Source organism: Pteronotus mesoamericanus, unplaced genomic scaffold (genome assembly GCF_021234165.1).
Source record: "Pteronotus mesoamericanus isolate MK-2021 breed Mesoamerican mustached bat unplaced genomic scaffold, CSHL_Meso_final contig_105, whole genome shotgun sequence".
NCBI lineage: Eukaryota > Metazoa > Chordata > Mammalia > Chiroptera > Mormoopidae > Pteronotus > Pteronotus mesoamericanus.
This window is the reverse complement of record NW_026555006.1, coordinates 83,886-97,664: the sequence shown is the minus strand read 5'-3', so window position 1 is coordinate 97,664 and position 13,779 is coordinate 83,886. Positions and strand designations below refer to the sequence as shown.

Sequence of the window (13,779 nt, the reverse complement as noted above, 5' to 3'; positions counted from 1 at the left end):
TTTTAGAATTAACTTCGATGTTTGAAAAAATAAATAAAATCAATCTGCACTTAAGAAGAAAGAGAGAGAGATGGAACTCCTACCTTTTGTGACAACATGGATGGAACTGGAGAACATTAAGCTAAGTGAAATAAGCTAGTTGATGAAAGACAATTACCATATGATCTCACCTATAAGTGGACTCTATTCAAGGAAATAAACTAACGAACAAAATAAACCACAGGCACGGAAACATGGAGCAGACTGAAAGTGACCAAAGGGGATGGGGAAGAGAACAATGGTGGAAAGAAAGGGAAGGGACTAGACAAAAAACATGTATGAATGACCCATGGACACAGAGAACAGAGTGGGAATTGACTGTGGGGGGGGGGGTTTGGGGTGGGGTGGGTGGAGGGGGGTAAAGGGGTAAAAACTGAGACAAGTGTAATAGAATAAACATGATTTATAAATTTAATAAATGAATGAATGAATGAATGAATGAATGAATGAATAAAAATCTTTAAAAAACCCCAAAAACCTGAATCAAGAAAATAAAGTACCCAAGAATAAACATAACCAAGGAGGTAAAATGCCTGAACTCAGAAAATTATAAAATTGAAGAAGATGCAAACAAATGGAAACACATACCGTACTCATGGATGGGAAGAATTAATATCGTTAAAATGTTCACACTACCCAAAGCAATCTATAGATTTAATGGAATCCTCATCAAAATACCGATGACTTTTTTTTTACAAAACTAAAATAAATAATCCAAAAATGTATATGGAACCAAAAGAGTCTTGAAGTAGTCACAAAAATTTTGAGAAAGAACAAAGTTGGAGGTATCACTCTGATACCTAAGTACACCACAAGGCAATAATAATCAAAACAGCATAACTGCCAGAAACCGGACACATAGATCAATGCAACAGAATAGAGAGCCCAGAAATAAACCCATGCCTATGTGTTCAAGTAACCTATGAGAAAGGAGGCAAAAATATACAATGAGGTAAAGACAGTTTATTCAATGAATGGTTTTGGGAAAAATGGACAAACACATGCAAAAAAATGAAACTAGACTACCTTCTCGAAATGGATTAGAGACTTAAGTGTAAGACCTGAAACCATAAAACTCCTAGAGTAAAACATAGGCAGTAAATTCTCTGACATTGCTTTTAGGAATATTTTTTCTGATTATTTTAGGCAAAAGAAACAAAATAAAAAATAAACAAACAGGACTTTATCAAACAAAAAAGTTTTTGCACAGCAAAATACACCATGAATAAAGCAAAAAGATAACCTGATGAATGCAAGAAGATTTTTGCCAGTGAATCATCTGATAAAGGGTGTGCCTTGCAAATTTCCCAGGGGCAAATATATACTATAGTTGCATTTATTTGGTTTTAGGGGCTGCCTGAGGGACTTTAAATATATTAACATATTTAATCATGACCACAAACCTATGCGCTAGATCATTTTTCTACCCTCATTTTACAGATGAAACTATGAGAAAAGCAGTAAGTAGCTAGCCCAAAGTCATCCTGCTAGTAAGTGGTGGAGCTAAAAATGGGTGAATTAACTGCTTGATAAACATTCTCTATTACGGTGTTCATTAAAGTAAAGCTGAATTGCTTAGAAAGCTAAACCTCTTTCACTTTTATGTCTAGGTTTTGTTAAAACTATTTTTGAACTATTCTTTTTTTTAACTTTTTAAAATTTTTTTATTCTGGTAAGAATGTTTACCCTGAGATGTACCCACTTAACACATTTTTAAGTGTACAATACACTTTTGTTAACTATGGGCACTATGTGTAGAACAGTTCTCTGAACTTACTCATCTTCCATAACTTGAACTTCATACCCGTTGGAAAACTCATTTCCTTCTTTGGAATGTATGGTCACGTTTACTCTCTCCCCGCATCATTCCTATGTTGTGTGAATATTTTTCACAAGTCATTTCTACTGCAGTCATGGTGTGAAAAGCCAAATGTCTTTTATGCTTTGAACTAGTTAAGTGCCCAATAGTTATATTTGTATTAATAAAAATAATGCAAAAAGTATACATAATATGTAGAAAACTTATAAGATGACAACGATGGATGTAGCAAGCTCTTCTAAAGGACTTGCATTTCACTGGAGCAGTGTCCATATAAAAGCTCCATTAAAAACAAGAACGCTTTCTTTTTCCACACTGAGGCCTACTCCTCTACACAGACACAAAACAGTTCTGACAGTGGTTGTATTCAGGCAGCCCAAACTCCAGAAATACCTGTGTACTGATGTAGAATGTTGGCTATCTTCTGTAAGCGGTGGTGAGCGGGAGTGAATTTGAAAATCACATCATTTTGATATAAGAAATTGGACATGCGTTTAAAGATGATTTGGCTGGCTTCAGAAATTGCCCTTACATAATCATCATGGGAGCTAGAGAGAAAGTGGAGATAATATGTCAATATGTGACTTAGATAATAGCAAACAAATGTCTTTTCTGCCCTCCTATTACTGACCTGTTTATCTGGCAGTTGGTCTCCCGGCTGAAGGTACATTTCATGAGTATGTCCATAGACATCAAAACGATGTCCTCAAAGATCTCCACAAGCGTATCGCTAGTGCCGCACATCTTCTCCCATTTACCCTGATATAGGAAGTCAAGATGAACAACATCACCATCAAAGTGCCTTTATCTGAAGGTGTCTCCCTGACCCTGCCCTTAAGATGTAATAGAGACAACTCTGACCTAGCAGGAGCCAAAATTCATACAGGCAAAAAGCTGTTTACTTGGAGTTAGAACAGGGACACCATGCACCCCGCTGAGTAAGCAAGAGCATGGAGCAAACTAGGTATCCAGTAAACGGCTGAATTCAGTATCGTTGCCCTGTCAAGTAGTACCATAATCGTGCTTTAAAACAGATCAGAGTTCCAGTAAAACAGATGCTCTCTGACAAAAGACCCATAATTACAAGGGGGCTCCTCAGGGCTTTCTCCATCTCTAGTCCCTAAACTGTTAGACACACCACCCCATCACTACTCTCAACCACCATAAACACACTTAAAATAAGCTTGGAACATTAAGAGCAAAAATGCAAATAAATCTAAATGCATAAGTTCAGATCAACTGACATTTGAGCACCTCTGCCTATAGCTACATCCTAAGGATTCAGAGGCCATGACAAAGAGATGGTTTTCAAGCTGTTACCTAAGTGTCAACTGTTCGTCAATTGCTTTCACCCTGAATTATGTAAGTTTTACTGGGTCCAAAAGTGAATTTAGAAGAAATGAGAGCAAAGGGGAGGCTCAAAGCGGGAGGCACTTTGGCACAATGCAGCAGAGGGAAGAGCTGTGAGAAGAACCTCAGGGAAATGCAGGACCTAGAGGTGAGGGAGACAGGAATGGTTTGTTGAAATGGTGGTAAACTCAAATACCAAATACCACCACTGGCTGATACGCAATTGTGCCTATGGGGCACAGCACCGGATTCGGAAGAGCATGCCCTCTCCCACTCTAACCTGCACTTCAGGCTCTCTGCCTGGACAACTCACACTGGTACTCACTTTCACCACTGTCCCAGCAGACTGGAGGTTAAATTCGTCCCTGGGAGCAAGGCTGAGAACCCAGCCAATCAGGAGGTCTCATGGGAAGGGATAGGTTTCAGATGAAGGGGGGAAACTTTGGCTTTGTTTGCGGTGTTGGAAACATTAATGATAAAACTGTATTAGTGAATTGCTTGTATGATTTTTAAACAGGTACAATGTAAAATTTTATCTTGTGCAAGGGGAGGTTTGGAATAGAACTCATGTGTACATCAGGGAGTACGGGTAGGAACATCCTTCTGCAACTGCCTGCTGTCCCCTTGGAAGAGTGCTGATCAGTACCTAATGATCCTCTGTTGCCTACAGGAGGAAACCCATATCTATGACTGTAATGTAGACACTTATCATTTGCCTGGCCATTGATGGCAATCAGGCAAGTTCATTCCGACCACTAAATCTTTGTTCATGCTAACTCACTCTGCCTAAATTCCCTCATCCATGTTATTCACGTATTCAAATCCACCTCCTGTTTCATGATAAATCTGAGTGTCCTCTGAATCTGAAGCTGTTATAGCTATTCCAGTTTTCCTTACGTGTCACCCACAGCATTTACCATTTGAATCTTATTACTTTGATTTATTGCCATAGGATCCCAAAATATATCTAAGACAGACAACTGGATCTTCTTTTCTTATCACCCAAAAACCATAGCAAAGGCGTATATACAAACCGTTTCCAGAGGGTACTTGTACATTGATTGATTTCTAGAACTCATCCCCCTTTGACTTTCACTACCCAGTAATCCTCGTTCGAAGTCTTTTGCAACACATTAGAGCACTTTTATCCCTTCACTTACCAGCATTACATTCACACACTGGGCCATCACCTTGACGTAAGACTTCAGCATATTAAAATTAAATACAGGAGTTAGTATGCGTCTGTGCTGGAACCACTTGGGTCCATGTAGATTCAGTAGTCCTTCTCCTTGAGAAGTAAGAGGCACAAAAGCATTTCATTAGCAGGGATGGTGAAGGGGATGTGAGGAACACACACCACGGAGGGACCATGTTGCAGTCATGACATGATGCAGTATCAAAGTAGTGCTCATATATTAAGATTGAGGTCAGTTTCGATGCTTACATCTGGGATGAATGTATTTAGAATTATCAGAAAACATCCACTTTATGAAGCCTTAGGAGAGTGCTCATCCTGAAATCATTAGTTTCTAGCTGCATCATTATTGAGCAAGTCACTTAACCTTCCTGGGGCTTGATTTTCTCAATGAATAAGTGTGATAAATATCTACTTCACTGTGTTGTTGTGCAGATTAAATCGAAGTATATCTATAAGGCACCTAGACTGATCTCTAGCTGACAGTAGAAACAGAACAAATATTCTCATTCTTTCACTCCAGAGCAATCCAAACTATGTAGTGAACACAAAATTCACAAGAAACTAGACAAGAGTGTCCATTATGTTCCCAGATGTCCCCTCCTTGAGCCCTAGGTTGCGCTTCACACCCATAAATGATACTAACTGGAAATGATCATTAAGGCTAATGTCTCAAATCTCCTGCACCAGTGGGTCACTAAAGATTTAGCTTTAAAAGAACCTTAAAGCATATGAACATATAATGGCCATCATTCACTTAAGGCTTAGAACATACCAGGCTTGCTGTGCATGGCATGAACATGTGTTTCACTTAGTCCTCGCAACAGTCTGGATATGTAACTCTCTTCCTCATTTCAAAGATGAGTAAACAGAGGCTTAGAGAGATTAATTGACTTCCCAACTCCACTAGTCAGTGGAAAGGGTAGGGGAGGATTCAAATCCAAGTAACTGTAACGCCAAAAGCCATACACTTGCATTTAATTCTTTTCTTGTCTAACATAAATACCAAATAGATGACTAAAAGTCTTAATTTATCTGCTCAGGGAATATTTGCAAACTGTACTTTCGAGAAAAATTTTACTGGTTTGCATGCAGAAATCGGTAACTCCACAAAGGAAGGGAAGGAGATAAGAATACAAGAGAGGAGGAAGGATAACAAAAAGAATATGGACAGTGACGCTGAGATTTTAAAGACAGAAATGGGACAGATACACACACATGCTGCCTTCAGAATGAGATTTAAGGGACAGAAGTGGACAAGGAGGGTTCCTAGGAAGTTGTGCTTTGTTGACTGCAGCACTCTCTCTTGACCTGCCCCCTAGATAACCTGTAGTGTAGATCTACCACATTCTTAATGCTTTTGAAATCTGAAGTGAGTTTCTTTGGAATAATCTACTGTAGAAAGGGGTCTTCGAGAAAGAGAGTGGGTCATCCCTCTCACTTAAACGTACATACCAATTAGTGGAATCAAGAACTTGTACAGGTACTTAGACTTGGGATCTGCAGAGTCAAACAGAGGAAACAAACAACAGCATTAGAGGGAATTTATCCAAGTTGGTGAAGTTTCTCTTCATTTTCCTACATTAACCACAAACAGGCAGCAAGAGGGAGCCCAGGGATTACTCCCTGCAGCCCTTGGCAGGTTTAGGGGTTGAGGCAGATGGTAAAAACCTTGGTTCAGGAATCAGAGAACAGGCATACGAGGCAGACAGGTACACAAACCCAGATTCTTTCCTCGTTTACACTTTACACCTCAGACACAGATATTACTCACAGGTTACAGTTTCCAGAATAGGAGTTGGGAAAACCCATCATATGTTTTTTGGAAAGCAAATTACCTATTACAACAGGGGTTGGGGAAACACTAGAAAGCAAGGTACAAATGCCTATTGGGGTTCTCGTGAACTCTAACGTAGAGGAGTTTTATAGCTCTTGTCTTTTAGGAGGTGAACATAAGACCAATCTGAGAGAATGGGGAAATAGGAAACATGGGAAAGGCTGCTTTCTTTCATTAGGTTTTGTGAAGAGTAATGGAGACAATGGCACAAGGAAGAAAGGTTTGAGTATCAGACCCTAATTTACAAAGCTGATGGAACAAAGACTGGACGTTTTAATTTTGTGCTATGAGATAATGTACCATTGAAACCTTGAAAACAAATTGGATGAGAGAGTCAGAGGACCTAGACCTAAAGGGGAACACAGTTGAGAAATATGTCAAAAACTCAAAAACAAAATTTGGACCACACTGAAGAAGTTAGTCTGAGCAAAGTAATGATCTGGCCTTGAGGTGTACATTCTGAACGAGCAGAGGCAGAGCTACCTGAAGACTCCCACACAAGAAAGGGGATGGGGGTGGGGAGAGCGGCTGACACTGAAGTACCAAACCAAATGGTTCAGGAAAGAAAGCCCCTGGTGATTGTGTGGTGTCAGCTGGGCTTTAAGCTACAGAGACCTAAAAGGGCCCATGGAGGTCTGAACTAGACAGGGACTGGGGGATGTGGGAATCTCCTTCAGGATTGATGGGAAGCCTCTCCACAATTACTCCAGTGTCTCCTAAGGCCCAGTACTAATCTTTGCTGCAGAATTCCTTCAGAATCCTGCCTGGGGGTTGTGCATGTCAGTCCTAGGAAGATGAGGTTCCTGAGATTCATTCCTTTTCTTACCTGTTCTGCTCAGAAATATCTTTGCATATTCCGGGTCACAGATATAGAAAAATGCTTCAAAGGGCCCAATCCAGATGGGAAAGGCACACTGGTATTTTTTGAAAACCTCCTCAAGTTCCTCCAATTTATCTCTCTGAAGTAACTGCAATGAGAAAAGCGATGGAAATTAGAGATGCCAGCCAGTCGAGACTCATCCCCTTGTACAGACCGGAGCTGAGTTCAGGGTCTGGATAAGGTCACCAGGAAGGGGGCCCTGACCCTTTTTCTGAAAGTGGGTGAATATGCTTTCCTTGGGATTTCTAAGCTTGGGGTGTGAATTTTAAACAAGGATAGTTTACTTATCTTTCGGATATAAATGTATGTTGTATCCCCAGACCAAGTCACGGTCAAATGACGTCCACTGTGATCTGTTTTTCCCAACTGAGAGGGTGAAGGGAGCCAAGTCGCATGCCCTGCCTCACCTGCCAAGGCCACACACTTGGATTAGGAGTGGCGTCTGGGCTGAAAAAGATTGTTCTCCTATGTGGAAAGGTAACTATTAGCGGTTGAACATGACCCAGCATCCTGCTCACCATTCTCCCTTTCCTCTCACTAATTACTGATGAGTGATTTTTTCTAATGACTTGATAGTAAATGCTTCTCTCCAAAAACATGCCAACTCCATCTACAAAGAAAATCCAATTCTTGTGCTGTATAACAGCAGAAGGTTCATTTATACAGGGGTGTGAAACCTGAAGCAAACCCAAGTGGAGGACTCGCAGCTACTACCATCTCTTCCCAAACACTGCTCCACCTGCCCCTGCACAGCCCTCACTCAGGCATCACCTCTCACAGTAAGTAAACTGCCACACCATGACCATTCCACCCTGCTGACCAGCAGGAAGATAGGAAAGAAGACAGTTTAAAATAACCGCATCACAGCCCTCGCTGGCATGCCTCAGTTGGTGCGTGTCATCCCTCAAAGAGAAAGGTCGCCTGTCTGACTCGTCAGATCACATGCCCATGTTGCAAGTTCAGCTCCAGGTCATATCCATGTTTTCCTACCTCTCTTCTCCTTCCTTTCCCCCCTGCCCCCATCTCTAAATACAAACAAAAACAAAAAACCCTGAACTCTCTTCACTGCTGAAAACTGAAAACATTTCAATTAGCCAGTGATTCTTATCTATATTGATGTCAGCCTAAATGACTCACTCTGGTGTGAAAAAAGACTCATCACATTTGACCCAGTCCACATTAGAGAAAGGTTTCAAAAGGGAAGACATCCAAATTACTGTCTAAGAAGAAATACAGGATTTCCTGTGGCTTGAGGCATCTACTCTATCTTCTCACTCCAGTTTTGATAACTGTGTGTCAGCTCTGTGCAGGCATAACGTAAGGAATGTATCTAACATATGCTACTGCTTTTCCTGGATATAAGCTCTTGCTATTGCCATCTAGGCCCTCCTGATGCCCAGGAATATGACACTCGGTGCTGTGAAAGCAAGAAGCCAATAACTGTTTTTGTATTATAGTAACAAAAACAAACTTGCCCTGGGCAGTGGCCCAGGTGGTTGGAGCATTGTCTCATACACCAGAAGGTTGTGGTTTCGATCCTTAGCCAGGGCGCATATGTAGGTTGCAGGTTCAATTCCCAGCAGGGCACGTATAGGAAGCAACCAAGAGAGGTTTATCTCTCACATCATGTTTCTCTCTCTCCCTACTTTTTTCTCTTAAAAAAAAAAAATCAAGAAACATATCCTGGGGTGAGGATTAAAACGAAAAAACTCATATACAAAACTAAAAAACTCCAAATAAGATGAACTCAAAGAGACTTACCATGTGACACATCATAATCAAACTTTTGAAAGCCAAAGACAAAAGGACACTTTCAGTCCAGAAGGCGGCATAGGCAGATATGACTCACCTCTTCACGCAACCACAACAAAATTACAACTAAAATATAGAACAACCATCGTTCGGAACCATCAGAAATCGAGTTGAGTGGAGTCTGACAACTACATAATTAAAGAAACTACCGTACTTTGCCGTGTATAATAATATACCCCCCTATATAATGTGCTCCCATGTTTTTGACCCAAACTTTCAGGAAAAAAATATTTTCTTTTAACATTTTAATTCATATTTTTATTTATCTATATATAAACACAAAACCCATGAGCATATTCCTGGGTCTTATTTGGCATATGGATATGGTAATTGCTTTCTAGAGTTTCACTTTTAACACATAAGCATGAAAAAAGAATTAAAACATATATATAGATACAGAATCAGTACTACCTAAGTATAATGCACAACTTTATTTTCCCCTCAAAAATGTGGGCAAAAGAGTGCACATTATACATGGCAAAATACAGTGCATCCATCCAGACTGATAGGAGGGGCGATAACACATAAGGGGCACCAGTGCTATGCAGGGGAAGGCTGAGGTATCTGGCATCAAGATGAGCAATGGACATTGTTCCGTTTCTGGGCCCTCCCCCAACAGTGCCCACCCAAGCTGCTTTTCTGCAGGAATGGATTGTCTTGGATCGTGCTTCACAACTTCCTAAATCCTCTCAAACAAGCAGCAGCTGGCCTCACTGAGCCCCAGACCCTGAACTAGCAGCCTAGAGTCACAGCTTGGCTTTGCCAGGAAATTTCCAAGCCCAGCACAAGTAGTAGCCATCTCAGATTGCTTTATAGCTCAGGCAGGATGGCTCTGTGCAAAATACAGGTGGGGGCAGATGTTGACCTGCACCACCCAGGAAATCCCAGGGCCAGCACACCCAGTGGACAGCTACAGACCACGGTAGAGCACTACCACTCTGCCCCTGATCCTCCACAGAGGTTGGAGGTTGGTGGTAAGTGGTCACAGCCAATTGTAGATAGTTGGACTGAGTAAATCCCTCCCATTGATCTGCCAACAGCAACCAAGTCTCAACTACAAGAAGAGGGTGTACTCTGCCCACACTAAGGGTTTACCTCGAGTACCCAGCTGGGGTGATAGGGGAGGCTGTGCCACTAGACCCAACAGCACACCTACTACATTAAGCCACGTTACCAAGACATGGAATCATAGCAGTTCTACCTAATACATAGAAACAAGCACAGAGAGACTGCCAAAATGAGCAGACAAAGACATATGGCCCAAGTGAAAGAACAGATCCAAACTCCAGAAAAAGAACTAAACAAAATGGAGATAAGCAATCCATCAGGTGCAGAGCCCAAAACACTGGTTATAATGATGCTCAAGTAACTTAGTGAGGACCTCAACAGCATAAAAACGATCCCGTCAGAAACAAAGGATACACTCACTGAAATGAACAATTTACAGGGAAATAACAGTACAGTGGATGAAGCTGAGAATCAAATCAATATTTTGGAACATAAGGAAGCAGAAATCAACCAATCAGAACAACAAGATGAAAAAAGCATCAAAAAAAAAAAAAAAAAAAAAGGACAGTGGAAGCAGCCTGTGGGATAGCTTTAAGCAATTCAACATTCGCTTCATAGGTGTGCCAGAAAGAGAATAGAAAGAGCAAGAAATTGGAAATCTATTTGAAAAAATAATGAAAGAAAAGGTCCCTAATTTGGTGAGGGAAATAGACATGCAAGTCCAGGAAGCACAGAGAATCCGAAACAATATGGACACAAAGAGGCTCATCCTAAGACATATCATAATTAAAATGCCAAAGGTTAAAGATAAAGAGATGGGAGGGATGGTGTCGGGGAATTGGTGAAAAGGTGAGTGGATTCAGAAGTACAAATAGGTAGTTACAGAGTAGCCACGGAGACGTAAAGTACAGTATAGGAAATGGAGTAGCTAAAGAACTTAACACGCATGACCGGTGATCATGAACAAGAGTGGGGTATTATTGCCTGAGGGAAAGGGCAGTGCTGGGTGGAAGGAGGCAAAGGGGGAAAAGTCAGGAGACAACTGTAATAACACAATCAATAAAATATAGTAAAACAACAACAGCAGTGCCCCAATGGGAAAGAGGTCAACATTCCAGAAAAAGAGCTAAACAAAATGGAGATAAGCGTCAGGATGAAACACACATCTGATAGTCTAGGAGTTATTAGTTCTACTGAAATTTAACTGATCCATATTTCAAAATAAAAGGTTTTAAGTAAAAAAAAATTAAATATAAAAAGGGAACGTTGAAAGCAGCAAGAGAGAAGGCACCTTTATGTACAAAGGATTCTCAAAAAGAATAGAGGATATTTTCCATCAGAAACTTTGAAGAACAGAAAACAGGGGGCCGATATATTCAAAGTGCAAGTGCGTGCACACACACACACACACACACACATATAAACAACAACAACTGTTAACCACAGTCCTATATTCAGCAAAACTGCCCTTCCAAATTCAGGGGAAGATTAAGACATTCCCAGACAGACAAAAGCTGAGGGAGTTTATTACCACTAAACCTGCCCTGTAAGAAATGCTCAAAGGAGAAATGAAAGGACACTGGTAAATAATCCAAAGCCATAGGAAGACATAAAGATCTCAATAAAGGTAAATGCGTGGGCAATTATAAAAGCTAGTGTTGTTGTACGAGTGGTTTGTAACTCACTTTTTGTTTTTTACATGATTGTTGAAAATAATGCATTTAGAAGAATTAGTACTTTATGTTTTTAATAACACATGGAACCAGGGGTGGGAGTGGATTTAGAGAACAGAGTAGACTAAAAGGTACCAGCCTTCCTCTACCGTACAAATTTAAATCAGTCAATATTTTTTGAGTGATTGGCTGGGGCTGTTCCCTAATTGACAAGAATCTCAGCAAAAGAACGTTCTTTTTCTCTAGTTGGAATCGACTAAGGTTGGTAACTACTGAATCCAATTTTTCACATTTTCTGCAATTAATAAATATTATTTAGGATGATACTGTAAAAAAAAATTACAAGTGTGGAAGTCTTTTTAAATGCGGTACATAAATGAGAGAGATGGGTGAAGCGCAGGCAGACCAGAGTTACAGCGCGCTTTCGTTCTCCGGATTCGGTCTTCTGAAACACCCGCTCCCAGCCACCAAAGCTTCCTGTCCTGCGGCTCCAGGGTGTGTCCCTTTCCCTGCAGGGCCTTGAGGGAGCACGTTTACAACAGTGAAAAGACGCGGAGAGCCTCAGGCTGGGCCACAGATGTCTGTGCTGGATGGAAAGGTGGAGAAAGGGAGGGTGCTCGCAGCCGCCCCGCTGCCCGCCGGGTTTCCAGCCCCGTCCTCCGCCCCTCCCTTTCGTCTACCTCCTGGTTCCCGGTGAACCAGTGCGGGGTTGGCCCGGGGAAGGCGCGCAGATCTCGCCGCAGCTGCTGCCTCCGCAGGTAGAGCTTGATGGTCTTCAGCAGCCCCAGGGTCAGGAAGAACACGAACGCCAGGTAAAAGGGCCTCTCCCAGCGCGTCTCCAGCCATGGAGACTCCATCACTGGGCGCTGCCGGCTGCGGGCAGTCTCCCGGGATCCCGGGAGAGGGTGATCTTTCTGAAGCCCGGCGCTTGGGGAGGGTCACCCAGCCCACTGCGTCTCTCTGCCCTCCGGGAAGTTCCCCCCCGCCCCGTCCCCAGGCAGGAGGGAGAGCGGTGGGGGCAGCAGCTCAGGCCTGGCCAGAGGAGGCAGGCTCAAGTTCCCGGATTTCTAAGTCTTTATCAACTGATGCAAACCTCGATCCAGGGCGACTTCTTATACCCTGCTGGAGTGACACATTTCAAACGGGACAGTTTTCAATCAAGGCAGATTTGAATTTAGGTTTTGAAATAATGCCAAGGTTGAGGTCATCCGTTTTCTTCACACAATAAACGCTATGCAAAACTGCTGCGCAAATAAAATTAATTTGCTCTGCCAAAAGACCTTCTTTCCTGTTCTGAAATTTTATGAAAACCCACAGGGTTCTGTGGGCTGGTGGTGGGCGTGAATGCTCGTGATATTTGTACAAGTGTGGCCTGTCCAGTGGTGCGCTCGTGAAAGCTTTACAACGGGCGCTTCCTCTGATTTCCAGGGTTTGCGGATGTCCACATGCCCTATTTCAAGCTGCCAACAGAGGACCCTGAACCCTGATTTGGGAAGAGAGGCTAAGCAGCTTACCATCGTATAGTGGTTCCACCACACAGCTCCAACCAGGGCCCGCAACACAATGTCTGGATCACGGTGCAAAATGAAAATGTGAGACCCCTTGTTAAAAATTTATTAACAAGATGATGACAGGAGAGCAATAGACCAGGCGCATATCCTTCTGAGTTCAAGGTCCCATGTCACTGCTCAGGTTCCACACTCATGAAGCTAGCCCTGGACACAAGAGACGTAAAAAAATCTCAAGAACATAGATAATAGTAAATGTAGTGAAGTAGTTAAAAAGTGATGAGGTTTTTTGTTTGTTTTTTGTTTTTTATAAATTAGCTATTAGGTGGTAACATAGGATTTGCAGATCCGACTTCCCAGGCTGCCATCCGCTACTCCCAGCTTTCTTTATAGGCATTGTCCAAAATTCATTTATTCACTCATTTATTTATGCTAAGATAGGCACGGCCATGAACAATAAACCCAATCTCTGTAACCACTTCTGTTCTCCCTGTCACTGGTCCCCACTCCTCCAGCACCTATCCCAGGCTCTGGACCAGGTTTGATTTGGCAGGTTAATGGTTAAGACAGAATTGAGGGGTAATGATTTCATCTGGACAAGTACTGGCCCCTTGAATGTTCCATTCTGTGCCACTCCTTGCTTCAGTCCTTTCTTCCC

At 42.0% G+C, this 13,779-nt stretch overlaps 1 protein-coding gene across 1 annotated transcript in view; it reads right to left on the bottom strand.

The window, feature by feature from the left end:
- Window positions 1-12,679, bottom strand: part of LOC129069988 (cytochrome P450 4X1) — a 28,748-nt gene extending 16,069 nt beyond the window's left edge. Inside the window, exons 1-6 of the mRNA XM_054572805.1 lie at window positions 12,294-12,679; window positions 7,067-7,208; window positions 5,859-5,903; window positions 4,369-4,496; window positions 2,490-2,617; window positions 2,252-2,406 (exon numbers count right to left, since the gene is read on the bottom strand). Of these exons, the coding sequence (XP_054428780.1) occupies window positions 2,252-2,406; window positions 2,490-2,617; window positions 4,369-4,496; window positions 5,859-5,903; window positions 7,067-7,208; window positions 12,294-12,470 (775 nt within the window). The 5' untranslated portion in view covers window positions 12,471-12,679. The remainder of the gene's footprint in view (window positions 1-2,251; window positions 2,407-2,489; window positions 2,618-4,368; window positions 4,497-5,858; window positions 5,904-7,066; window positions 7,209-12,293) is intronic.
- Window positions 12,680-13,779: the final 1,100 nt, after the last annotated feature.